At 33.4% G+C, this 26928-nt stretch overlaps 1 protein-coding gene across 2 annotated transcripts in view; it reads left to right on the top strand.

The window, feature by feature from the left end:
• LOC118197836 (maltase A2-like) overlaps positions 1-26928 on the top strand; it is a 343781-nt gene that overhangs the window by 165669 nt on the left and 151184 nt on the right. For both annotated transcript variants that reach the window (XM_085806509.1, XM_085806512.1), the window contains one exon: positions 19633-20756. In XM_085806509.1, coding sequence (XP_085662635.1) covers positions 19683-20756 — 1074 coding nt within the window. In that variant the 5' untranslated portion in view covers positions 19633-19682. The remainder of the gene's footprint in view (positions 1-19632; positions 20757-26928) is intronic.

The raw sequence follows: 26928 nt of genomic DNA, 5'->3' as shown, positions 1-26928 counted from the left end.
AAAAGAAAGTTCTTGAAAATTTAGTACTTTTTTTTTTTTTTTTTTTTTTTTTTTTTTTTTTTTTTTTTTTACATTAGTTGCATTGCTATTCATACAATTTCAGTGTTATATATCCTTTATCAGAAACCAAATTTTTAAAACTGTCATTTATTATTTGTGCCATTTTCTGAACTCATAATTCTACGATTCAACATTGTTGTAAACATTATGGAATTATGATTTGAAATAATTATCTTTAATGAGTATAAAATTGTAGAGCTATACTAGTTAACGGTTAATGTGTGTGTAGGAGTCTCTATATTTATATACTTCTTTTTCCTTCTTTTTTATTTTTATTTACTTATTTATTTATTGTTAATTTACTTATTAGAAATACCATCAATGTCATCAGTGTCATCAATCTACCTTGCATTGTACGCATGGGTGAGGATTCACCTCTTTGCGTCACGTGAGAACATGTGTAGGCACGGCTCTGCCTATACCTGTGAAATATTTAATCATATTTTATCATATAATATAAATGAATCATATTGGTTATTAACATTCTCGACCACGTGGGATTAAAATAAAATTTTTAAGCGTCGACGTAAAAATCGTATTGCTTTAATGAGGAAATTTCCAAGAACAATTAAAGTGATAATCTTGAAGTAAGATACATAAAAATGAGTTTAATAGTTAGCTTAAGGGATTTCTCCCCTCCTCTTAGCGTTCCTTCGTGGTGTAGTGGTATGCATGCTGGGCGCGTATTCCAGAGGTCCGCGGTTCGATTCCCGTCGAAGGCGTTGCTCATTTTTCAAGTCTCCTGTTTCCAAATAACATAATGTCTCTAGAAGCTAAAGTTTGGTACTTCTGCTTTAAAACGAGCTACCGTTGCATTCTCATGATTTTATTTTTGGCTGCATGTGACTGAGAGCATTGTGACCAAAAAAATTATTCTCTCAATTAAAAAGGTTTTATTTAATATTTTATTTATTCTTACATTAATTTTCTTCTTTTTTATGCTAATCTTCTCGATTCTTGAGAATCAGAACTTAAATCTTCAATTTACATCTAAAAGGAAACGAAGTTCAACGCTACACTCTGCATTGTTCTTGAATCTTAAACTGCAAACTACATAAACTAATTAGTGAACTATGCTCATCTGCATTCCAGAAACAAATCAAGAATCTTAACATCAACTTACTGCAAAATTAAAATTCTCTTCTCAACTTTTCACTGTACTAGAATCTGTCTTTCGCATTCTAATGGAAACTGGAACAGAATAAAGCTCACGTTTAAAATGAAACAAGAAAGGAAAGTGGCTCAAATGCAGATGTTTATATAACGATGATACTCCTCTTTCACATAAAATCTTCAAACAGGATGTTAATTTATGACGACAGCCTCATAGAAAATGCGAAAATTTGAAAGGAAGTTTTCCAAGTATAGTGACATTTGTTTAGAAATTTCGTAACGTCTATGATTAATTCACATCAAAGCAATATCCCTGAATAGAATAGCAATGCTTTTAATGGCCCTCCATTGATTAAATTAAGTGAAATTTGAGCAATATTTCCTCCCACCGTCAAAAGACGTGCTCTCGTATTGAAAGCTCGTTCTCAATAGATTCTCAAAATGCGAGTTCATACTAAATGGAAAAAGTAAAGTGAGAGAATATAGAAGCATTATTTTCAAATGACGCAAATTGCCAAGAAATATATTTTCTAGGACCTTTTAATGATCTCATAAAATAAGGGGAAGTTTCGCAAATAATTTCGATTATCATGGTTAATAATTTCATGAGGTTTTATTTATAATATCTAATAATGCTATATAAGCCAAGAAAACTTTTAATTGGTAGTTATTTTGACTTTTAAATGTGCATAATAGAAATGCTAATGTCTATAACACATCTACATTGCATATATAAAAATGGAGTTTATTTCTTTAAATATAGTCAAATCTTTATTTTTACCTACACTGTTATTTAAGTTCTCCTTTGTTAATTTTTATTCAAACAAAATCAGTCCTAAATTTCAATAATCGAATGCATTTTAATGTGTTAGTATACGGCGTTTTCCTCTACCATTTTCTTTGATAAAGTATCATACATCTATCATTTAACGTATTTAATAAACATGCATTTTACTTTGCTATATGCAAACCATTCAGCAGTAGAGCGCTAAAATCGCTTAATACTGGGATAATTCCGACCTGGGATCGATTCTACGCGAATAAGTTGACTACATGTGGGTTTCTGTGGTTTTCCACATGTGTACTAACTTAGATATGCGCTATTTTCCATTAGAAAATCCTCCACGAAGGTATGTCTTTCATTAGACAAAATAGCCTTAGCATTCTTTACCATACTCAAATTAACCTAAACCAGATACTTGTTCTATGCAATAGATGATTACTTTTTCAATTAATTATAGCAAAAAACGCAAGGCTTATCTTCCAAGGAAATGGATAGTTTCGTGGAGGCCCTATCTAAGAAAATTTCGTTTGTATTCACTTTACACATGAGTAAGTCCACAAAATGGCCATGAAACATTCCGTTTGCCAGATTCAAATTTGAGTAGAGCTACCAATGTTCAACAGTCTTAATGACTCGGCTAATTGCAGAGCTTCTAAGCTGATGCCTACTTCGAAAAGATTAGGCTCTGTTTAAAATTTTAAACAGGCCTATCTGCTACCCCGGTCATGTCTTTCTCACAAACTGAGCTGTCGATTCAACAAATCAGCTTCTAAGGATTTTTGCCTAAGCTCAAAACATTTTACTTTATTAATAATAATTTAAAATTTATAAAAATCTATCAAGAAAACGCAGCTGTAACATATCTTTTGAAAATATCAAAATGTTAAAGAAGAAAACGCAGTGAGTTATGATATTTTGCTAAGACTTTTTTTTTCCTTAGTGCTTATCAGTAATGAAGGAGAAATATTATTTGGCTTTATTTAATGATATATAAAAATTTTTATTGTGAAGTAATACATCTTAAAATGTATTGATGTTCTATAAATAATTAATACATTTACGTTTCAGTTTAACTATCAGCAAATCAAGCAGTTTGTCTAAAATTTTGGGTACAAAAAGCAGTACTTGTTTTTAACGATTTTTCGCTTCCAAGCGCGTTTGGTTCTCTACGAAAAGAAAAAGTACGTTTTTATTATTTTGTTTATGTTTAACCAATTCTTGGGTTCATATTGTACAGCTATTAAGTTTTTCGGAAAAGGTAACAAGTAAAATTCGCTCTGCACTGGCCAGGATTTGAATCATGAATCTTTCAAATGCTAATCGGTTTTGCTATTTGTTACACAACGAGAGCATGAAAAGATGATAATTCCTTATATTCTCCCCCATTTAAATGAAACAAGATTTTGTTGGCCAAAACGAATTGGTGACTAATTACATTTTAGTCGCTTGCCACTGCAGGTTTTTTCAAGCCTGAAAAGGGAAAATTCATCTATGCTGTCACCGGGATTTGAGCCATAGGTCTTCCGAATACTATCCAGGCATATGCTGCCAATTTTAGCACAAGAACAAGCACATATGTGACGTAAATTCATACAGTATAATCTTTATAGTATGACGTAAATTCACAAAAAGAGTAGGAAACTAAAGACCGCATAAATGTAAGGATACAAATATGAAACAGTGTTAGCATTTCTAATTTTCAGCATCAAGCTATTCATTTTCAGCTGTTTTCAAAAAATCCAAAATCATTCGAAATTCATTACGTAGAATGTGTTGTTGTTGTTGCTTATGCTGAGTTGTCTGACAGAGTCAGTCCAAGCCCACGAAATTGGCAAAGGTGTGCTAGATTACGCGTGTTGTTGGCAACAGCCTTGAGCACCAGAATGTAGAATAAAATTTCAGTCAGCGATATTACACAGACAGCATAATATAATTTCAGTCAGCGGTATTACATATTCTGCATAATATAATTTCAGCTGGTGACATTATGCATTCTTCTCAATATATTTTCAGATAGTGATATTATGTATACCACTTAATGTAGTTTCAGCTGGTTATATTACCTATTCTGGAGTTTCAAAGGGTGATATTATGCATTCCGTTTGATGCATTTTTAGCTGGTGACAGCATGCGTTCCGCTTGATGCAATTTCAGCTGACGAGATTATTCATCCCGCAATTCCAGCTGATCATATCATTCATTCCGTGTAATATGATTTACAATGGTGATACTGTGTATTCTGCGTAATGTAATTTCAACTCCTGATATTATTTATTACGAAAGTAATTAAAATTTTACAACCACAACTGTGTATTCTATGCATTCCCTGAATAATGATCCTATACCTTATAGTTATTCCTGGTGATACTGATATAAAAGAAAAAAAATATTTGTATCCCCATAAAAAAGATTTCCGCACCTGGGCCAAGTAGGAAAAATATGTTCTCAGATTCCAAATCAGGCCCTGGAAGGCAATAATCCAAAAAACAAAGGTTTACCAACACCAGTCACGAAGGCCACAAAAATCTAAACAAACGAGGCGAGCGATATTATGCAAATATTTTTGCAACTTTTAGCAGAGCAACTGACTGCTGTTATTGTTGCTTCTGCTGTTGTTGCTTCAGTTGTTTGTTGATTTTTCCCAAGCGCAGTCACCGATGCAAACAAGTTGTAGTTTCGTGAGGCGAATGAAGATCTCTGGATTTTTCGGGAGAAATTTATGCAAGCTCGCGATAGCTTACATTCTTGTTTTGTTCCCTAAAGGGTTAGAAAATAGGATTAGAATGACAGGCCTTCGGGAAGAACATTTTATGCATCTCACTGGTACATTTACCCTTGAGTTATAACGTTAACTGTGTTCAAACTCAGTGTGTTTGCACGACAGCATAATTTTCATGTTATTTGAATTGTTATGCTCGTATGGACTTATACTTCTATTGCATTCAAGAATTTTCTATTTTCCCATATGAATCGTTCGAGATTCTTAAACGAAGAGTTGAAAAATACCAAATGTATGCTTCTTAAAGCAATATTAACTGTTAATAAATACTTTTTTTTCCTTTTAACTTCCTTGTACAGAGCAAAGGAAGTATTGCAATCCCGAAAAATTTCGACAATCATATTTCAACAAAATATCCATCTCAACTGCTCTCGAAATCATTTGAACGAGGTTTTTGCGTGATATTTCTACGTACTGACAGAATGAAGCACTACTGTAAAAATTGCAAAAAGGATTGAAAATGGATTCAGAAGAGTGCTTTTTTACATCTGTACGTATGTATACATCTCGCATAACTCAAGAATAAGTAGAACGTTGAAATTTTTGTATATGGAACTGGTATAACATGTCGTTGTTCACCTGCCGTTTTCGTTGCAATGGGCTGCACCAATCATGTATAAACATATATATAGTCTCACTCTGTTTCCTGGCTCGGTGAGCTTAGTTTTTTTATTCTTACATGTTGGTAAATTATGATTGTTACGTTCCGGTTAAGGTACTTATGCTTTTAGTTAATCTGCGTGAAATAGTTGTAGAATTGTTAACAGTTTAAAAGTTTAAGTGGCGTGTTAAGCCTAACGAACGGCCATTTGTTTACATTTGAAGCTCAGTACAATAGCAAATTCGCCTTTCATTCTGCACCTTCAATGCTTTTTTGTCGACTGGGATTAAACGCAAATTTTCGGCTTTTGCACCAAAAAATATGCCTTCTTGCTTGTTTTTGCGTAAAAACTCTAATTTTAATTGTAAAAATTGTTTTTTAACTGTATTTGGTATTTCATATTTTTCTGTATTTTACAATTTTTAATGAGGATGTTTTGAGTTTTTATGTATTTTATTTTGCCGCGAAGTGAGAACTGAATTAATTGAATGAGAAAGATATCTCTAAAAAATTCGAGGAAATAAGTTTAAGTGAAATGCAGAAAAAAATATGTATAATTTAATAGGCCATACAAGGAAGTCGTTTGGAGACAACATCACATTTTTGTAATGAAACTAATATTTTTTATAAGTTTGTTACTAATATTTGTTAAAAAGTCATCCTGTGAAACTAAAAAGTAAAACGGAAGTTCATTAATTGTGTTTAATTTTGTGAGGTCAGTTTTAGATCACACATTATTTTTACGTTAATTCCTTCTCCTAAATTCTGTTTCTTTCATCAACATTTACCAGAATGAAAATTATATTGAATTTATACAGCAAGCGACTTTGTGGTTTAAAGCGACAAGAGCGTTTCCTGAGTTATTTGTTCAGAGTCCTTGAGTTCACTTGTGGGCCAAGCTAGGTGTGGTAGGTGATTTTTGAATTTGTTAGCCCAGCCAGATAAAGGATGATTAAGTAGTGACGTTATCTTCAACAATATATACATAATTAAATAATAATATGCTTGTTACCCAGAAAATAGCAGTGTCTAGGTTTTGATAAATTTTAGTTGGTCTAAAATACATAGTTTCGGTCAAACCTTTTAATTAAAATTTACCTCTCGTTGATGTTTTTTGAAGTTGTAGAAATCTAGCTAAGTGCAAAGAGCAGAATTTGGGAAGCACATGAGGTACTAGTCGGCAACAAGGCGACTATTAAAACCAAATATAATTAGAGTCAAGTCAGAGTGTAAAAATGTAATGCCTCTTTGAATAATGCTCTTGTTCTCGCAATGTTGTAGTTTCTCTGCCTAATTACATTCCAGAGCTTAATTTGTGTCCAAACCTAGAAGCCTAGGGTCCTACTAACTTAAGAGCCGTTGCCAAAGGTAACGGCTCTTAAGATTACATTACAAGAAATGCTGCTTTCAGTCTATCTATCTTCCCTTTAAATTTTTTAGCGGTATAAGAGCTTACCTGGTCTTTAATACTCTGATTTGATATATGTATCACGTACTAACCATCTTTTCGTGCCGAAAGGTTAGCCATTAAAATACCTAATAAAAGAGCAAATGCAATTGCTTTTTTCGTGTTTAGTCTTTCCCGAACATTCTTATGAACACAAAGTTAAGTCATCTATTACATGTATCACACTTTACAAGATCTTTAATTTTGGACTGGAAAGATAAAATCTCATATTGGATGCATTTTGCACAATCCTTGCTTTTTGGCTCGAAAACGAAAGTCTGTATTAGACACAGAGTTTTGCAAAATCTTTCGAGGTACTTTCACATGCTGTAATTGGAAGCATACTCGACGCATGTTCGAGAGGTCCAGGGTTCGAGTCCCGGCCAGGGTATTGCTCATTTTTTTAAGTCTTCTGCTTAAAAATTACCTAATAGCTCTAGAACCTTTCATTTTGGTTGAAAAGATAACTTCCTTTATCGGATTTATCATACTTAAGGAGACGTTTACTTTTTGTTGGAAAGATAAATGTTACTATACCTAACATAAAATTTATCTTTCCAACAAAATACATTTTTAGTTTAAATTGTAATGATTATTTGGTAATGCACTCATACTTGAATAAAACTAAAAAGGATATACTAAATACCATTACATGCATTGCCTTTATGAATAACATTATTTCGATAAACCCGCTTCCTGAAACTTGATAGAATTTAAGCTTCTACAGCTTATTTTGAAGGTATATTTGTAGATGCGATTTAATCAAATATGAACTCAGCTCAAGTATGTAATGTAATTTTACTTATAGCCCTGAGTACTGAAATTAAAATGCAATTTTAAGCTTTTGATTACTGGGAGTTTCGCAATTAAACTGAATTGTACTCAATTTAGAAAGTGAATGCAATATTCCAAACATGACTCGTGGAACTAAAACTACCTAACTTGTTTCTTCAAGAAACGAACAGAAAATTTAGCACTTAACCTATCTGTAAATTGATTTCCTCATTGGAATTATCTTTAATGGCAATTAACGTTCTCTGCTCCATAACTTTTAGCAAACCCTTTCATTTCCCACTTTTATCCCACTGAAAGCTTTCATTTCGATACCCACCCGGTATCGTTTACTCTCGTGATAAATATCTTTAATTTCAGAGTTTCTAAGGAAAAGGGCAGAGCTTGGAGATTAGGGACTCTAGTCATCCGTAAGAGGGTATGTTAGAATCAAACTTTCTTGAATGTATCACCCCTTAGGGAATTCAGCATTTGATGGTTTGACATAGTCTTAATAAATAAAGATTAATCTTTAGTTCTTTCCACTGAGGTTAATGCAACTTTCTTAGTTTAAGTTGTAAATTTAATAAAACTCTTAACTGTCTGTTTACTTTTCAATTAAATTAATTAATCTGAAGTCATTGACTTCCAGTATTTTTTCAAGTCGATATGCGAAACTATACTTTCTTTTAAACAAAATATTTCATATTTTGAAAAGTAATATTCTTCTATTCAAACCGTGCGCAGAAAAATCATATCACCAGGATATAACTTGCAGTAACTGAATTTGGCTCTCACGGGACGTTAACGTACTCTGTATGGGAAAAGTGCATTAAGTATCATCATCCAGAAAAGTATAATTCGTGTTACTCTAGAAACAGAATTAAAATATATGTGTAATATTCTGCACAGGGAAAACCTCTAAGAAAATGACTTACACTAAGCCTCCTCATTCGCCATATTTCCCACCCTTTGCTCTCCGTTGTTTTTGTTTATCAAGATAGCTCTGAGGGGTCAATATTTACAGATAATTCCAAGGTATCCAAAATGGCTCAATGGTTAGTCATGGCAGAAACAAAGAAAGGCATTCTGTGAATTCAACCAGGATTGTCAGGATCATTGGAGCAAACATGCCTCTTCTTTTTATCTTACATATAAAAAAGAAAGGCAAGAAAAATGCTTTCTGTTATTTTATTTTTGGATACAAAAAAAAATTAATTTTTCTTTACCTCTGGTAAAATACATTTCTATGGAAGTACCGGTTTTGAAACTTACTGATTCAACTCATATATTATAAAACATTTTCTGCTAAGAATTCCAACGAATACGGGGAATTCAATTTTATACTTTAAGAAAATGAAATCTAGGGATTAGTTTTATTGGTATTTTCCGATTATCTCTCACTAAAAAGCCACGATGAAGCAACTCATAAAACGTACTGATGTGGCAACTCACTATGTCGAAAAAAAGGTATTTCTGTGGTAAACCTGTATGCGAGTAACATCCTCTCAGACAGTTTCTACTTTTCCAGTATTTTCTCCAGTCTTACTGTATATGATCTCTTCTACGGAATTCTTATCGTTTCAACATCCTGGTGAACCGCATACTGCAGTTTCTGTCTTCTTCGAGAAAATTCTGGACTTAGCTTTCTGCACGTATAGAGCCCAATATGGCTCGCTTAACGTCGCTCATACGGCTCTTTTTACTTTCTCACTTTTGTATTTTGTTACCTATATTGTACGCGAAGATTAGTTTTGGTAAATCTGTGGCGTTTTTGAGAGAAAATAGGTCACTGTGTAGATGGGAAAAACAAAAAAAACCTGAGAAGTGTACGTCTCTTCTTCGGAAAAATAACGTAAAAAATTGGCGTTACTGGTTGTATCGTTGAAATAGACTTCCAAAACAAACCTCAAAAGAGACCTAAAAATACCCAAACAAACGTTTCTTGCCAAGTCGCCAATGATTTCGAATATGCTTTCCAGAATCATTAAAAATTCGCCACTTTTGGGTAAGGACACTGATAATAAGAAAGTATTGTTTTATTTGGTACTGTTCTGTTATCGGGACCGGATTCAGGAATATATGAAAGTATGTGTGTGTGTATGTATATATGTGCATACATATGCATACATGAACACATACAACCATTCATACATGCATACATACATGCATACGTACATTTCTGAACAATAACTTTTATTTTAGCATGCTTTACCGTCTTACTTAAGCTGTAAATCATGTAATTTATTTGAAACTTAAGGATCTGGCATATAAAAATTTTCTTATAACATTCTGCGAAGCACCCTAACAGTTTATTAGATAAATTGGTATTTCGAGGGCATCTTGTACAAGGATCTTATCTATTTAAACTCGCAAATCCAAGTCTATTAAAAGTAACGAAATGTGGTCTGCACATTTCCAAGGGAAATCCAATTTGCCTATCTCTGCCTATTACACTTTTCTTGTAGTGGAATAGTATCGGAAAACCATTCAAATGGAAAATGACTTTCGTCTTAAAGGGCTACTTCTAGAAACATACATGGAAAGAAATATTAAAATCATTCATTGAAATTCGATCTAAGCAGCAAAAAAAAAAAAAAAAAAAAAAAAAAAAAAGTATATATACACACATACAATCCCTTTTCCAAACATATCACGTTTTACTCTTTGTATTCAAAAGTCATTATGATTCCCCTGTTACATAAATTGTGAAATCTAATAATATTAGAGGTTTTTGATTGTGAGGTTCATACTTCTGTATATTACTATATCAAAAGAATTAAAAACTTCAAACAAATTAAAAAGACTAATTCAAAAACTGGAAATAAAAAAACTACAGTTTTACAGCTTTAAAATACAGTACAGTATCTCAAAAGAAATTTTCTCATTAACTAAATAATAGTAATTACTGTTGCCAAACTGAAAAAAATATATCTTAATTCTTAAAGAAAATTAAAACTCATCTACAAAATTTCAATTTTAAAAACTCCGTTTGTTTCGATAATGCTATTTAAAAATGTAAAATGATATAAATAAAAATATAATTAAGAATTTGCGAAAGCATTCGGATTTTATATTACGGCCAAAGGGACTTTTTTAAAGTTTTACGTGTTACCTTTATTTATTATGCTCTTTGCACTTAAACCACATAAAATTCAATTCAATAGCAATATCACAGAATTTAAAAACAGCATATCTTTAGAATTACCGATAGACAATCTTGTGTGCTAGAGATAAAAATGTTCTTTTCCTTACAGTGTTGCCATTGCTTGCTTTGAAATCGTTGAGTTTGTTAATCAAAAATTCGTTAAAGTTTCACAAAATCTGAAATAGATATTAAAACAAATTCGAAATTCAAAATTCGGGCTTTCAGGTGCCACGTTCGGGTGGAGGACTACGTTAGTCAAAATTTCATACATCTAGGTACCCTCGTTTTTTCACATTGCGAGAAATACACATATATTCATGCAAATTCTTCATTATTTAATTTCTTTAAATATTATGCAGGACGATAATATTTGGTGGCAATAATGAAAACGTGATTCGCCATTTAAAATGAAAAACCATAAAATACCGTTTTGAAAAAGCCCTACTGGGTTACTGCATTTTTTAGGCTATAAATATAAAAAACAAGTGAATTTTTCAAAATCAAAATCCAGTTATGAGAAAGATAAAAAAGAACTGAAAGAGATAAAATTTTAATGATCACTCAATAAGGCTCTTTTAAAGTTTAATATTATTTATCAGTAGAAATTATCGATTAAATGGCCTAGATAGCGAAACATTAATGGGATATGTTTATTTAATTGTGTCAGCACTCGGCGCCTATCTACCTAAGGGGAGGCATGCCGTCGTGAAGGACTTTCAAGAGAGTATTTTATGTGATATTAGATAACAATGCATTTCGATTAACAAGGGAACATTATATACGTTGTGTATATTTAAAATGTGTAAAATATGTAAAGTAATTCTATAAAAATATTTATTGCTTTTAATTAAATATATTTTGAATTAATGGATTTTTATTTAAATCAACCAGATAATAAAATACAAAATAATATTTTAAGAACTGCATATATTGCTTTAAAATTAATACCAGACAATTAAACATGAAATAGCATTCTGGTTACGTTTTTCCGAATGGCAACAGGCTCGAATGAAAAGTGAAAAAAAACACAAAATCACATTTCAAGAGTAATAGCCCATTAGAAGAGTATATAGAAAAAACTGCAATCTGTGCATCATTACAAAATTATATCATTAACATTAGCTTTTATATTTGATATAAAATATGTGGTATACAAGTTTTGCAATCGTTATATCACATAGATTAAAAATATATTTTATTTATTATAAGCTGCAATATTTGTCGAAAAATATTACAAAAAGTACATATTGTTTGCAAATGATTCAGTTTGCTACGTTGACCAAAATGCCATTTTGTAATATGGAAGCTAAATAAAAGATCTTATGCCTTATCGATTAGCAATAATTCCCTAACACTAGATACTAGACACTAATTATCACTAGATATTGTCCCTAACCAGCTTAAGAGCTCTTTATATAGCAGTTTATCTTACTTTTAAGCTAAAATAAAAGATGATACTTAGAAGGACAGAGCAATAAGTATAAAAGTTCTGAGCAAAATAAAATATGATACCGTAGTGCAGAAAGATAATGCCGCATTTCTTCAAATCTAAGATAAAACTTTTCTCCTATATAAATGTTACTTCAAATTGAGATACGGTTCATCATAGAATTGCAAATTTTCGAAATTGAAATCGATCAAAAGTCGAAATCAATAATCTTTCGTTTTGATTGATCGATTTGGAAATAGTACTATTTTCCCAGATTGCTATTTTAAACAAGACAAAAAAAGTTCACTGATAAAGCAAAGTCATTTATTTAAAAAGTACTTTTTTTATGAACTTGAACGTTTGATTTCATTCATTAGCCCAAAGGTAAAATTGCAAAGAAGGGCTAATTATTTCGTTTTGGCACTTTGCGTCGGTTCACTTTTCAAATTGTTGCCGCCAAACATTAAAGTCCTGCATTATAAAGAAATTAAATAATGAAGACTCTCCATGAAAGTGTGTATGTTTCCCGCACTGTTAAAAATCAATGGTACCTAGAACCATCAAATTTTGAATAACGTAGTCCTCCATACGAATAGAGGCATCTGGAAGCCTAAATTTGGAATTTTGTTATTATCTACTTCTTATTTTGTCAAAAATTAAAGGATTTTTGATTAACAAGCTCAACAATTTCAAAGCGAGCAATGGCAACACTGTACGAAAAAGAAAAAGAAAAAAAAAAAAAAACACATTTTTATCTCCAGCACACGAGACTGTATCAGAAATTCTGCAAATGTGCTCTTTTAAATACTTTGGGATACTGCTGTTGAACTGAATTTCATGGTTTAAGTGCGAAGAACATGATATTTAATAAGCAAAGGTAACACACAAAAACGTTAAAAAATCGCTCCTTTGGACGTAATGTAAAATCTGAAAGCTTTCAGATTTTTTTTTATTATTTTAGAATCAAAACCTTTTTCTCTGTTGGTGGAGTTGCTATCAAAGTCAACCCCACCAACAGAGAATTAAATCTTAGATCCACCGGTTCTCATCAAATAAATGCAGTACTTAGTTTTTTACTCGGTGGGATAAAAGATTAAATGGAGGCTATTACAAGGTTTCTAAATTATCGTTCAACGTAACAAAATTTCGAATTTTGAATATTAAAAAAATCTTATAGAAATTGATAATTTATCAATAGCAATTAATATACTAAACTAACTCTAGGTATGTAAGGTTAATTCATCGTTAAAGCAAATTCCCTATACAATAAATATGCTTCATTTTTACCGCATAATAATGGTAGTTAAAACATCTAATAAAGTATACAGTGAAATATGCTTTAATATTCATATTCAGAAGTCGATAATATCCCGATTTGAGAAATGAGTTTTTGTTAATTGTTAATTACCGAAGCTTTTCGTACAAAATCCATAGATCAGGAAATATAAGTACTACAGAGTGCCATCTACGTCAGCTGCTATGTAAACTTTTATATATCTTACAGGATTTGATATAAACCAAATTGCTGTAAGTTAAAGAATTAATGAAAATAATGGACTCTTTAATCAGAGAGTGAATGCAGCCTTTCTGCTGGCATTTTGGAAAACTTCAAAATGTTCTGCGTGATGTAAGTCAAAGCATTCTTGCAGCTTGAACTGCTTCAAATACAGCTATAAACTTAGATTTTTCTGAATGAAGCCTTTCTTTATCTATCGATTAAATAACATTGTGTTGATTGTATCTTATACATAAGTTGCAACCGGTTACAGCCGAAAACATCGCGGCAAAAACATCGCGGACGAAAACGTCGCGGAGAAAACAACGCAAGGCGAAAACGTCGTGCTATAAAATATCGTAGGAGAAAACATCGCATTCCTAAAACATCGTGGTACAAAACATCGCCGTCGAAAATAAAGCGGTTCAAAAACTTCGCAGTTTAAAAACATCGTCGTCGAAAATATCGTGGTAAAAAATAAAGTATCTACAAATCATCGCATGACGATAACATCGCAGACATGCTTTTCGCAGACATGTTTTAATAACAACTGTAAATGGATATTCCCATAATGTTTGTGAGCGCAAGATGGAAAGAAGAATAATTTTTACTTTCATATTTTTTATTAACTAATAAATTTTTGCTGAGAAAATAAGAAGGAAACTTAAGCATAGAAAATTAATGCAGCTTATAGCACTTAATAGAATTTTAAACCGGCATAATTAATCAACAAAGGCCATTAATAAATGATTTTTTATAAAGTTTTACTGGTAATTTTTATTGAAAAGTATAATCTATAAGTTGCATTTAATTTTCTATGCTTAAGTTTCCTTCTTACTTTTTCAGAAAACATTTATTAGTTAATAAAAAAATGTGAAAGTAAAAATTATCCTTCTTTACATCTTGCGCTCACAAATCATTATGAGAATATCCATTTACAATTATTAAAACCTGAAAAAAGTATGTCTGCGATGTTATCGTCATGCGATGATTTGTAGATACTTTATATTTTACCACGATATTTTCGACGACGATGTTTTTAAACTGCGAAGTTTTTGAACCGCTTTATTTTCGACGACGATGTTTTGTACCACGATGTTTTAGAACTGCAATGTTTTCTCTTTGCGATGTTTTCTCCTACGATGTTTTGTAGCACGACGTTTTCGCCTTGCGTTGTTTTCTCCGCGATGTTTTTGCCGCGATGTTATCGGCGGACACCGTGCAACCAAATCGCAACATGTGTATAATAAGCCCTAAGGGGTAATTTGCTCAGAAGGGCTATTAATATTTCGGTTTGGCATTTTGAGTCGTCCACTGTAAAACAGTGTTTCATTTTTCAAATTGTCACCACCAAATTTTAGAGCCCTGCGTTATATATAAAGAAATTAAATAATGAAGGATTTGCATGAATGTATGCATGTTTCTCGTGTTGTAAAAAAACAAACAAAAAAAAAAAAAAAAAAAAAAAAGATACGTAGAGACATCAAATTTTGAACAATGGAGTCTCCTACTCAAATATGGGCATTTGGAAGCTCAAATTTGGGATATTTTGTAAACCTTTGACAAATTTTTGATTAACAAACTCAACGATTTCAAAGCGAGCAATGACAACACTGTACGAAAAAAAAGACTTTTTTATGTTCAGGACTCAGATTGACTAAACGATTTGCTTTAGAGAACTCTACTGTTGTCATCTTCATCTCAACAGAAAAAAAAATCAGCCTAGAGACATGCATGTTTGAAATTATATTTGTCTTTAAGCATTTAATAAAACTTATTGACTTCGATAATTTCCTTATGCCGTATGTTAAAAAACAAGCTTATTGTGTTCTTCTTTGTAAGGCCTCTTAGGTTCTAAAGAAAATCACCCCCAAGGCTGTTATTATTTAATCCCTTACGGCAAAGCACGCAAAAGCTTAAAAAAGGATACTCATCACTGAGGATTTTGTAAGATAAATTTTTTAGGGTACCGAGGGGGAAAACCGCAAAAAATCTTACGTTGCAATTCATTTGCAGGATGTCAAATCTAGGTCGCACTAACCATTGTTCAGAAGTCTTATTTTCAGCCACTGTTGGGCATCCATTCTCATTTGCACTCCACTTTCTTAATTCTTTACATTAATTATTTTTGTATTTTAAACCACAATTAAATACGTTATAAGGGGCTTCCGCCTTCTTAGCATGCCTTCGTGGTGTGGCGGTCTGCAAACTGGGCGCGTATTCCAGAGGTCCGTGGTTCGATTCCCGGCGAAGGCGATGCTCATTTTTTAATCTCTCTTGCTTCTAAAAAACTAACTAATGTCTCAACAAAGTAATAAATGTCTTTTGGCAGCTTAAACATCGGTTTGCCGATGGCACAGAGAAATTACTTTTTCCACATCTAAATACATAAACTAAAAGGTATAGTTACGTGACTTTACAGTTTTTCATCTAATTTTCACTTTGCATTTTTCCATTCGTTGTTGCTCAATCTATAAAAATTGTATTATTTAATTTTTATGTGCATGCTAGGGGCTCACATTATTTGCCGATATATTTTTAATACCACACTACAAAATTTCCCCAGTTTTGCTAGCGGTTGCTCAGAAAATATCGCTTCCGTAATCGTAGCTTTTTGTCTAACCTTTTTTCTTTTCAAACAAGTTGTTAAAGTGATAAGACTCTAAAACAGGATTAAAAGAAAGGTTTTCCTTTAAAGAAAATTACAAAAAGCAGAAAGAATGTGAGACCGCATCATCGTCTTTTAATTCCCTGTATCGAAAAATCTTCCCAAGAACAACATTAGAAATTTCTTCAGTGATCCGCAAGAGAGGTGGACTCCAGTTTCGAAAAATTCACTTTGCGGATTTAACGGCGTAAATTCAATAAATTTTAAGGAACGGTAGCTTGCGATTGGTTGCAGCTGCATTTATGTTTGTTCTCTCTTTCCGTAAAGTTGTCTAAACGGATATTTTTATTATTATTATTGCTTTTTCCAATTCCTGTGGTACTTTATACTACGTATATGATTTTTTTCCAGTGCTTTCTTGTTTATCCTTAACTATTCGTTTGCTGAAGATAAACTTTTGAGGAAAGTTTAGAATTCTAAACTAATATTTTTGTAAGAAGGAGCAGAGTGTAAAATGACTTGTCGACAAATTGTGCTGATGACTGCTGAAGGTTGCCTGTTTTTATTACCTTATGAAATTTTTCTTCTGGTTTTTGAACAGTTTATGTACAATCTCAAATATTTCAAGGTACACTGAATACATAGATTTCATCATAAGATATGTAGCGCATACAAAGATTTAGTGAAGCGAAGTCTAGTCGATGCACGAATTGTTATTTTACCCGACGGATCAGATATTTTTCATGGTGATACATACACGCAAATGTAAATTATGCTTTTAGATATTTAATTCCATTAACTGGTTTTTAATGTTCATAATTCACAAACTCACAATTCTAGCCCATGTAGAACCAATGAAATGTAAAGCGAAAATGTTTCTTTTCGATTTTATAAAACTTAAGGAAGGTAATTATTTTTAACTAGCGGAAGTACCCGATGCCAGTCAAATTAGACTGAGCGTAATGCATCTAACAACAGAAAGAACGATACCGCTGCAAACCTTCTCTAATAACGATGCAAAAAATCAGATTCATAGTCAGACATTTTTCAGTCTGATGCGATATGGAACCCATATACAAAATTTCGATAGAAAAATCAACTAATTCTCTCCCATTATATCAGCAACAATGGCGCGCAGTTTCTAAAGATTTTCGTCTTTCTAATCAAATGGTCGTAAATGGTCAAGTTCTATCCGATATTTCACCTATATTCAATTTTAGTCGATTAAATGCGGCATAAAAGTGACCATAATGGATCAGAAATCAAACGCACAGACATACAGAAATTCTTCTTTCTATAGAGAGATTTCGTAAAATTTACAAAATTTTGATTAACAAACTCCACGATTTGAAAGCGAGCAGTGGCAACAACGTTCCAAATAAAACAGATTTTCATCTCCAGCTTGTGAGACTGTTGCCACCAGGAAAAATGACTGCGAAAATTATCGTTTTTCCGAGTTTTTAATTAATATCTTTGATTTTAGCTTTTTTTTTCTGAAAAAAATGGACGTCGATCGGTTCCAGAACCCAGAAAAGAATCATAGAAAGTTTGGTGACGATAGCTATATAGTAGTGACTGAGTTATTAGAGGACAAATACACAGGATTTCTTCTTTATATATATAGATAATCATAAATGATTTTCTTTTCATTACAAATTTCATCTTGATACTCAGAAGTGATGAAACTTAACGACTGTAAAGTACTTGTTACTGAAATACACTTGTACCTTAAAGAAAAAATATGTTGTGCACACCAAATGACTTTCGTGTACGGCCTATTAAATTATACACATTTTTTGCTGCATTTCATTTTAAATTATTTGCTGAAATTTCGTTAGATATATGTTTTTCATTCATTCAGTTCAATTCTCATTTCGCGGTAAGACAAAATTACATAAAAACTCCAAAATATAACTTGATAGAAAATTGTAAAATGCAGCAAAACATAAAGCGCCAAATACAGTTAAAAACAATTTAATTTCTTTTTACAACTAAAATTAGAGTTCCTATGCAAAAACAAGAAATTCGGCCAGCGGATAGGAAGACAGATTTTTCGATGCACAAACCTAAAAGTTTACTTTTCGTCCCTCTTGGCAAAAAGACACTAATTTTGGTGCAGAAACTGAATTCATTATATACTAAATTGCGGTTTTGTTAGGCAAAATTGTTGATAATTCTAAAACTATTGCATACAGATTAACAAAAGGCATAAAAACCTTAAGCGGAAACTACTATGAACAACATGCTTCAATCAGTTTTAAAGCAAAAAATGCACAATTTAGTAACATATAAGAATAAAAAACTGAGATTACCGTTTCACAACATAAATGTATATTAATATAAAAACACATTAAATTACTTTCAATTGGAATAATTACTAGAAGCAGTTACAGTTCTAGGTAGCACAAAATGCCAAGCACAAAAATAGGTCAATAATTACACTGACAGTGACATAGCATCATAAAGCTTTTTCTGATCAAATTAATTATGATTCTTTCAGCACTCGCTTCTTAATCTTTATACATTAATCATAAAAACGTCGAAATGATTCCCCAGAATAGCACTTTAAATCAATATTTGTAATTTTATGAAAAGAAACTGGCAGTCCTCACATCTTTTCTTACAAACGGCTAATTCTTATATTTCAGGAATGCACAATGAAAGGAATGAATGTATTATAATAAAATGCTCCATGATTAACGGCCTTAAGAGAAATGTCTTCTTTGGGGAATTTCAAAAATAAATTGGCTAATATTCTTATTACGTTGTATAGTAAAGGAAGAAATATGTAGCTAACTCTTTCAGCTATCCAGCAATGGCCCGAGCAGTAAAGTAGCTGAACACTAGTAGTTCAACTCGGTATGAAATCCTGACGAACGAGCTGACTATATGGAAAGTTTTGTGGCTTTCACCATCTCAAAGTAAATCCAAGCCAGATACCTCCATGAAAGCATCCTTCCTCTTAGAGAGATAGCCCTCGCATGCTTTGTCATAACCCAAGTAATCTTAATGCTATCATCTGTCGGAAACCTAAGCAGAGATGTTGATCTTAACCTAAAATGATACGTTGCAGGTAATATTTTAACAAGGCAAGTAATATTATATAGGCGCGGGGCTGAGTGTTCAATGCGGATACTCATAGCAGTCGTTGGGTGGCTGCGCTCAAGCTAGTTAGTGGATAGAGGCATTATCTGATGGCACATTGGAGACGGACTAGTGACTCTTCCACTTCTAACACTCGCAAGAATTAGAATAGAAAATAAATGTAAATAAATTCAACAGAACGTTATTGTAACTTATTAGTGGTTTTATCGCTTTATGGATGTTGTGAAGTTTTATATATCAATATTCAAAATTAATGATTTTAATAAAATTTGGTTTTCTTTCTTTTTTCTAGTTCTCATCATCCTTCAAATTCGAAATCATAACCAATCTTGAATAATTTACATGATGTCTGCATTAAATGATGTACCAAATGAACGGACCTATAGCAAAATGGAACCTGAGGTTTTCATCGAACTTCCAGAACCCAAACTCATTACCGATGATTGCACCATCATCATAAATGGCCACCACAATTACGGCATGAGCGAAGAAAAAGATAATGGCATTCGAGAGGATGCAGAAGAAGAAACGGAACCTTTCCTTGGTAATACTAAATCCCCTCGAACATTGTCCATTCTAAAACCTGAAACTTTGATCGGCTCAAATTCGTTGGCGTCTGATGCAGTCTCGTCAAATATGTTCCCGCTTAAAGAATCGTCAACGACGTCTAGCCTGGAAGAAGACAGCGACGCTGACGTTGAACCAGAAAGCTCTACACACTTGCTCCAGAATCAAGAGCAAGATCATGAAAGCCCTAAATGTCTCAGAACGAAAACAAAATTACCTACGTTCCGACATTCTCCTAGCAAAAAACATGCTTCAGTTGACGTCCATTCTCATGTACAGCATCGTCCGTTAGGCATGCCGCAAAACACTTTATCCACCCATTTTTTCTTCCTCAAATGGAACTGGACCGCTGTTCGCTTTGCGTGCTTAGGACTCTTAGTGTCAGCATTCCTCGGCATTGGGTGCTTAGTGATAGGTTTATACGTTACTTCTCCCAATGACTGTGAAACAAAAAGAGAATGGTGGCAAGGTACAACCATGTATGAAATCTTTCCAGCCTCTTTTCAAGACACAGATGGCGATGGTTTCGGTGACATGAGAGGACTCATGGAGCGATTAGATTACATACAGAACTTAAGTGTGGATGTTGTACGTCTGAATTCTATTTTTAGTGCCCTAGACTATCCTTTGGAATATGAACATGTTATTGACTTTGCCAACATAGATCCTCACTTGGGCAGGCTTGAAGATTTTCAAGAGCTGGTAAAGGAACTTCACAGACGTGGATTATATGTCATTTTAGACATGAATCCAACAGTCACCAGCGATCAACACACATGGGCTGCGCATTGGCTTCTCCATCGACCTGGTCGTTATGAGCATTACTACGTCAATATCACTGAGGATGAGGTAAATATCTTAATATTTCAAATTTCTCTAATAGTTTACTTTGTTTAAGATTTATTTCGAAATGATTTAGAGTGTTTTAAAATAAGTATAATTTACTTTGAACTCGCCACTCATAAAGTTAAGGTTTTTTTTATTTCCTAGAACTAATAGGAAACAAATGCAGTTTTTGAATTTCTCTTAGACACTTAGCTAGTGATCTGTAAAATCATGTGATAAAGCATAATGATCTTATGTAATTTATATTTACTTTAACCTGCTCTTATATATCGTTTTCTAGAATTATTATAAAATAATATTTTTGCTTTAAAACTGTGCAGAATAAACTGAATTTTTTACATTAACCAATGCTTGCCTTGGAATTTTGAAAACAACAGTATTTTTTTAAACTTCAAAATTTAATCCTGCTTCACACATTTAATATAAAAGTTTATGCACTAACTACTGCATAACTTTTTCCTGTAGATTTTATATGAAAGTTTGAAATATTAAAAACTAGTAATACACAAATTCGTTGCTGTATTACTACTTTACCATAGTAATACCATGGTACTGGTAATAATACTATGGTCATGCAGTATGTCAGCGCTGTCCAACTTACCATAGCCCACGGGCCATATTTTCTTCACCAAACATTTCGAGGCCAAAAAGGTTGATAAATGAAAAGTCAGTTTATGTTAATTAAAAAAATATCTTATTTATACTAAAAAGAAAACTTTAAAATATTCGTAATATATTGAGAACATTGTGGCCGTAATTGTTTAGCAACAATATCCTCTATGTCTGAATCAATATTTATCGTGGCAAGTCTAATTATATCTTCAAAAGTGGAATCTTTCAAACTGTTTCTATATTTTGAGTTTATATATTTCAGATCGGAGTACGTACACTCGCAGATATATATACTTCCGAACATTGATACAATTTGAAGTACAAAATCTCTCAATTTTGGATATTTCTCGTTATCCTAAAAATGTGAATATTTCTATTCCAATTACTCCACGAGATGCAAAAAATGGGTCATCCTGCAGGTCGTATAATTCTATTTGATATTTAAGATCAACGGAGTTGATATCAATATTAATCGGATCACAAAATAAATCAATAGACGGTTTAAGATCATCAAATTGAGAAAATCTTTCATTGAAATCTGTAATTAGCATATCCAGTTTGGGCAGAAATATTTTAAAATTCTCTTCTATATTACATTTCTTCATAGATCTCTTTGCAAGATTCAAAATGAAATAAATTATTTTGCTCCACATTAAGCTTTAACAATTTAAGTTTGTTTCTAAATCCAGTAACATATTTATAAAGGCAACACACATTTTGATCTTGTCCTTGCAAGGATATATTCAAAATATTTTAAAAATTTGTAATGTCCGTTAGGAAAGCAAGTGAATAAATAAAATTTTTATCAACTAAATTTGCTGTCAAATTTTCTTCGATGACAATTTCTGTGAGAAAAAGATGAACTTCTTTTCGAAGTGTAAAGAATCTCCTCAAGCACTTTCCAGCTGTGTAAGAGAACGATTTCCGCCGCGAATTAAATTAGTAATTTTGCAAACCTTGTCCATTACGTCTTTTAGTTGTAGGGATAAACCACATAATGCCTTCTGATGGATAATACAGTGTAACATAGGACATGTTATTCCTTCCTTTTGCAAAAGTCCCGCGAGCCCAATATTTTTGCCCGTGATAGCTCTAGCACCGTCGGTTACAATAGCAGCGCACTTGTCAAATCCGCCATACTGCTCTACTGAACATTTTAATTGTTTGTAAATATCTTCACTTTTAGTTGTTCCGTGTAATGATTGTAATTTCAAAAGTTCTTCTGAATAATTATAGTTTTCATTTACAGTTCTTATAAAGATTAGCATTTGACTTGTATCGGAAATGTCTCTGTTTTCATCCAGTGCTACCGAAAAAATAGCAGCAACTGACATGCATGCTAATCTCGTTTACATGTCTATTATTGTTCAGCCTATGATGCCTTTAAATACACTGCTGGCCACCGTAAATGCAACACCCTGAAGGAAGCATGCAAATAACATGAAATTTACAACATACATTAGCGGAGGTGAGATATGCAAATGATTAGAATTTCAGCGGAGACGCACATCACGCGCGCCTGTGGACCCAATTCAAAGCGCTATTTAAGGCTTGGAGTTTTTGACGATTTCAAATTCGGCAATTGTGTTTTTCTTGTGGTTTTTTTTCAAAAAAAAAAAAAAAAACAAAAAAAAAAGAACTATCAATTATGCCTCGTAGTATACAGCGATCATCATTTGATCAAGTATTCGAGTTCGATTATCTTTCAGTGAAATCGGTAGTCGTTTTGGACGAAACCAAACAACTGTAATGCGGATTGGTGACCGTTGGATGCAGGAGGGTACGACGGACCGACGTGTTCGATCGCAACCACCTCAGTGCACCACTTCACGCAATGACAGGAACATTGTGCGCATGGCAGTGACGGATCGCTGAGTCACATCACGAACCATAGCACAGCACATTCAGTCCGTAACGCATCATCCAGTGTCTGCGCGTACCATTCGACGCCGTTTACAGCAGAGTGGTCTGTCCGCAAGACGTCCATTGCTTCGTCTACCCTTGACACAGAATCACAGACGTCTCCGCCGCCGATGGGGCGATGAAAGAAGGATGTGGACGGTAGAATGGAATGAAATTGTCTTTACTGACGAGTCACGCTTTTGTCTGCAACACCACGATGGTTGGATTCGAGTCTGGAGACACCGTGGAGAGAGGATGCTGAACAGCTACGTTATGCACGCCACACTGGTCCTGCATCAGGTATTATGGTATGGGGCGGTATTGGATATCATTTGCGCACTCCTCTAATACGCATTGCCGGTACTTTAAACAGCCAGCGGTACATCTCCGAGGTATTGGAGCCAGTTGTCCTTCTTACCTTGAGGGCTTGCCCGCAGCCATATATCAACACGATAATGCACGACCACAGGTGGCACGCATTGTACAATGGTTTTTCGTCAATCGCCAGACTGAATTGCTTCCCTGACCGGCTCACTCTCCGGATCTTTCGCCGATAGAAAATATGTGGTCCATGGTCCTGAACAATTGACCCAGATTACATCCCAAGCTGCCACACCAGGTCAACTTTGGCAACGTGTGGAAGCTGCTTTGTTTGCTGTACCCCAAGAACACATCCGAAGTCTCTTTGAATCAATGTCGAGGCGTGTGGCAGCGGTGATCTCCAACAATGGCGGCTACTATGGCTTCTGATTCTGGAAGGAACCACACTTCACAGAAGTCTATAAATTTAATCATTTGATACTTGGTCAACATGTTATCTACTAAATAAATTTTGTTGGGATATCTCTTGTCTTTCTTGGTGCTGCAATTTGGGTGGCCAGCAGTGTATATGAAGACTGCAAAAATCTTTTACCAGTACTGTAAAGATCTTGGAACCAGAAGCGCAAATACAGTATTATTAGGCTTGCCAGACGTCCGGGTTTCAGACAAAATCCCGGTGTCCCGGCCGGTTTACTTCTCGTCCCGGTAAAAATTAAATTTGATTTTATAGATGACCAAATAAGTCTAAAAATAATTAACTGGAAATATTATTTGGGATAATTACTTTGTCAATTATCTATGTACTGTATGATAGGTGAAAACTATAGAAGAGTGATGATCTGCCAATAAATAATATTGTCATCGTATCGTCTTGTATCGCTAATCGTGACCATGGGCGATGCAAGAGGCTTTCTGGGCATTTCCAATATACCGAGTCCAATTTTACAGTAAATTAATATCAGATTAACTTGTAAAGATTTTTACACCAAGATTAAAACTAAAAAAGACTTTCTAAAAATAGTCCTAGCCAATGAAAAGTACATGTAAATATTGTTCAAAATTTTATTCCTCATTTGAAGTGTTTCTTCTTACTTAAGTAACTTATATTAGCGTGTAAAAAATAAAATGTTTAAATTTATATGCATGTGTCATTTATTATTACCCATGGTTTAGGTTCCTATTAAGTAGCCATTTATTCCTAACATTGAGAATAAACGACCCTCTAAAACACTCTAAAAAACAGCCAAGCTGGTGTACCCTTGAATACCCGCTTCGCCAGAAGGCATTCCGGTGTCCCGGTTGAACATTTCTCAAATCTGGCAAGCCTAAGTATTATTAACAAACCCTCATGAAACAAATTTACACGGGGTTAAATCAGATAACTTACGACCAATTTAAGTGTTATATTCTCTCTCTCCTTGGTGTCCTATCTAACATGGTAACCAAATTTGGTTTTGCTTTTGAAATAGATAACCATAACTGTTTTCATTCAACGATGGCATCAGCCAGCTTTCCAATACATCCAATGAATCCGCGGAGCAATGTATAGTTATCCTGTAACCGCATAACTGCAAAATTTGTCAAAACAGCTAAACGGATTTAGGTGCATAGTGTAATAAAATTCAGTGTCCATTGCACAACTTCTTTATGATAAATTATTCAAAATATTTCATGGTCTTTGAATAGACTCAAATTACAAGAAAACAAACAGCTATTATTTTCTAATATTTTCACGCAGCGAATACGATGTTTATCTATATTAAGCTCTAAAAGGAAGATTAAGTTAATCTGCCGTCCGAAGTTTGGGAATTCATTGTGGCCTTAAAACATACTTGAGCTCTTTATAAATTTTGACTTATTGACTTTTATTATTGCTTTTGATTATTACTCAACCCTAAAAAAACAACTGCAAAAATGCAGTAAGCAACTGAAGCGAAAATCGGAATATAAAAGAAACTTTGATCCCTTAAGCCTCTCCTATAGCTTCTTTAAATTTAAGTAAAAGAAAGAGTCTCGGCACAAAATCGAAACGAACAGAGCAAACATTAGAGAGTTTGCCGAACTGCGATTCACGATAGCCGCCATTTTGAATCCAGCAGATCTCAAGTTCCTTTCCTAAATCAGGCCCTCCGAATAACTCAAGAGAGCATTCGCCGCAGGGGAATTCTATTTGCCTCTGGGGTGACTTGGAATGGGCGGAAACAGGGAAAAGCAAATATTGTACGGGAAAAGAAGGGAAAAATTGCCCCTGTTTTCTTTTTCCTCCCTTAGCGGGAACAGACGGACAATAGGCGAAAGTAAATATTTGTGTCATCGTGACGTCGCGTTTGTTCTTTCTCATTTCCAATGGTAAGGAAAATGTGACTGCCTCTTGTTTTCATTTTATTGAGACTGTGATTACTTACGTCTCGTTATAATATTAAAAGCGGGGCAGAATTTCCGCAATGTTCACTGTGCTAGTGTCACATTACGTGTCTTTTATCCAGAAAAAATATCTTTCAACCAGAATAATTTCCTCGAATCCAAGGAGCTCTATTTGCAGGTTAACTAGATTCTAATGATCCTTACCACCGAACCACATTAAATTCAGATGGAGTAAAAAAGGAATTACAATCATTCAGCAAAATTGAAGGATTTTTGTAAATGTCTAAGATTCAAGAAAATCGTATTCGCGAATTGTAATGCCTTCTTGTTCATTTTTCGTAGTTAATTGAGCCAACTATTATATCTTTGAGCCAAATTTCGAGAGCTGAAGAAGATATTGATGTTTGTAGTTGTCTGTATTAGATCAGTCGTCCCTTCTGTGGTGCTCTTGGAAAGATCTCGGTGAAGATGACAAGCGGGTATATCCATTCCTGTTAATACTTAACAAACTAAGATCCAGCCATTGACTAAAAAAATATTCGAAAGGTGTTAGCAAAAAAAAAAAAAAAAAATTAAATATGAAAATGATTAAATTAAAGATCAATTGCTTTGGTGATTCGTGGTTTTTCCCTTTGTACGCTGAATATACAGAGAGTATTTACACGTTTTAGAACGATTTCGATAAGGAATAAAAAAAAGCAAACATTTTAAAAGAAATATTTCTGGCAACAACTTCTTAATACAAATGGAAAATATCGTCTGCTATCTTTAAATTTATTTTTCTTTTAAATATCACATGTAAACAAGCTGTGGAATGAAGGATATGATTTTTCGGATTCCGAAGAAAGTATTCTTGCTCCGTAATTCAACAACGTTGTGAAAAGCATGGTATTCAAATTTGCGAGAAGATTCCAAATGAACACCCGAAAAAAGTAGGTATTGTTTCTAAAGTTAAACTGGTAACAGGAGAAAATCC

The sequence above is a fragment of the Stegodyphus dumicola genome, chromosome 12 (genome assembly GCF_044657685.1).
Source record: "Stegodyphus dumicola isolate Sdum_Otavi_A_Nest chromosome 12, ASM4465768v1".
NCBI classification, from domain to species: Eukaryota; Metazoa; Arthropoda; class Arachnida; order Araneae; family Eresidae; genus Stegodyphus; species Stegodyphus dumicola.
Note: the sequence above shows the minus strand (reverse complement) of the source record. Positions and strands in the feature narration are given on the sequence as shown.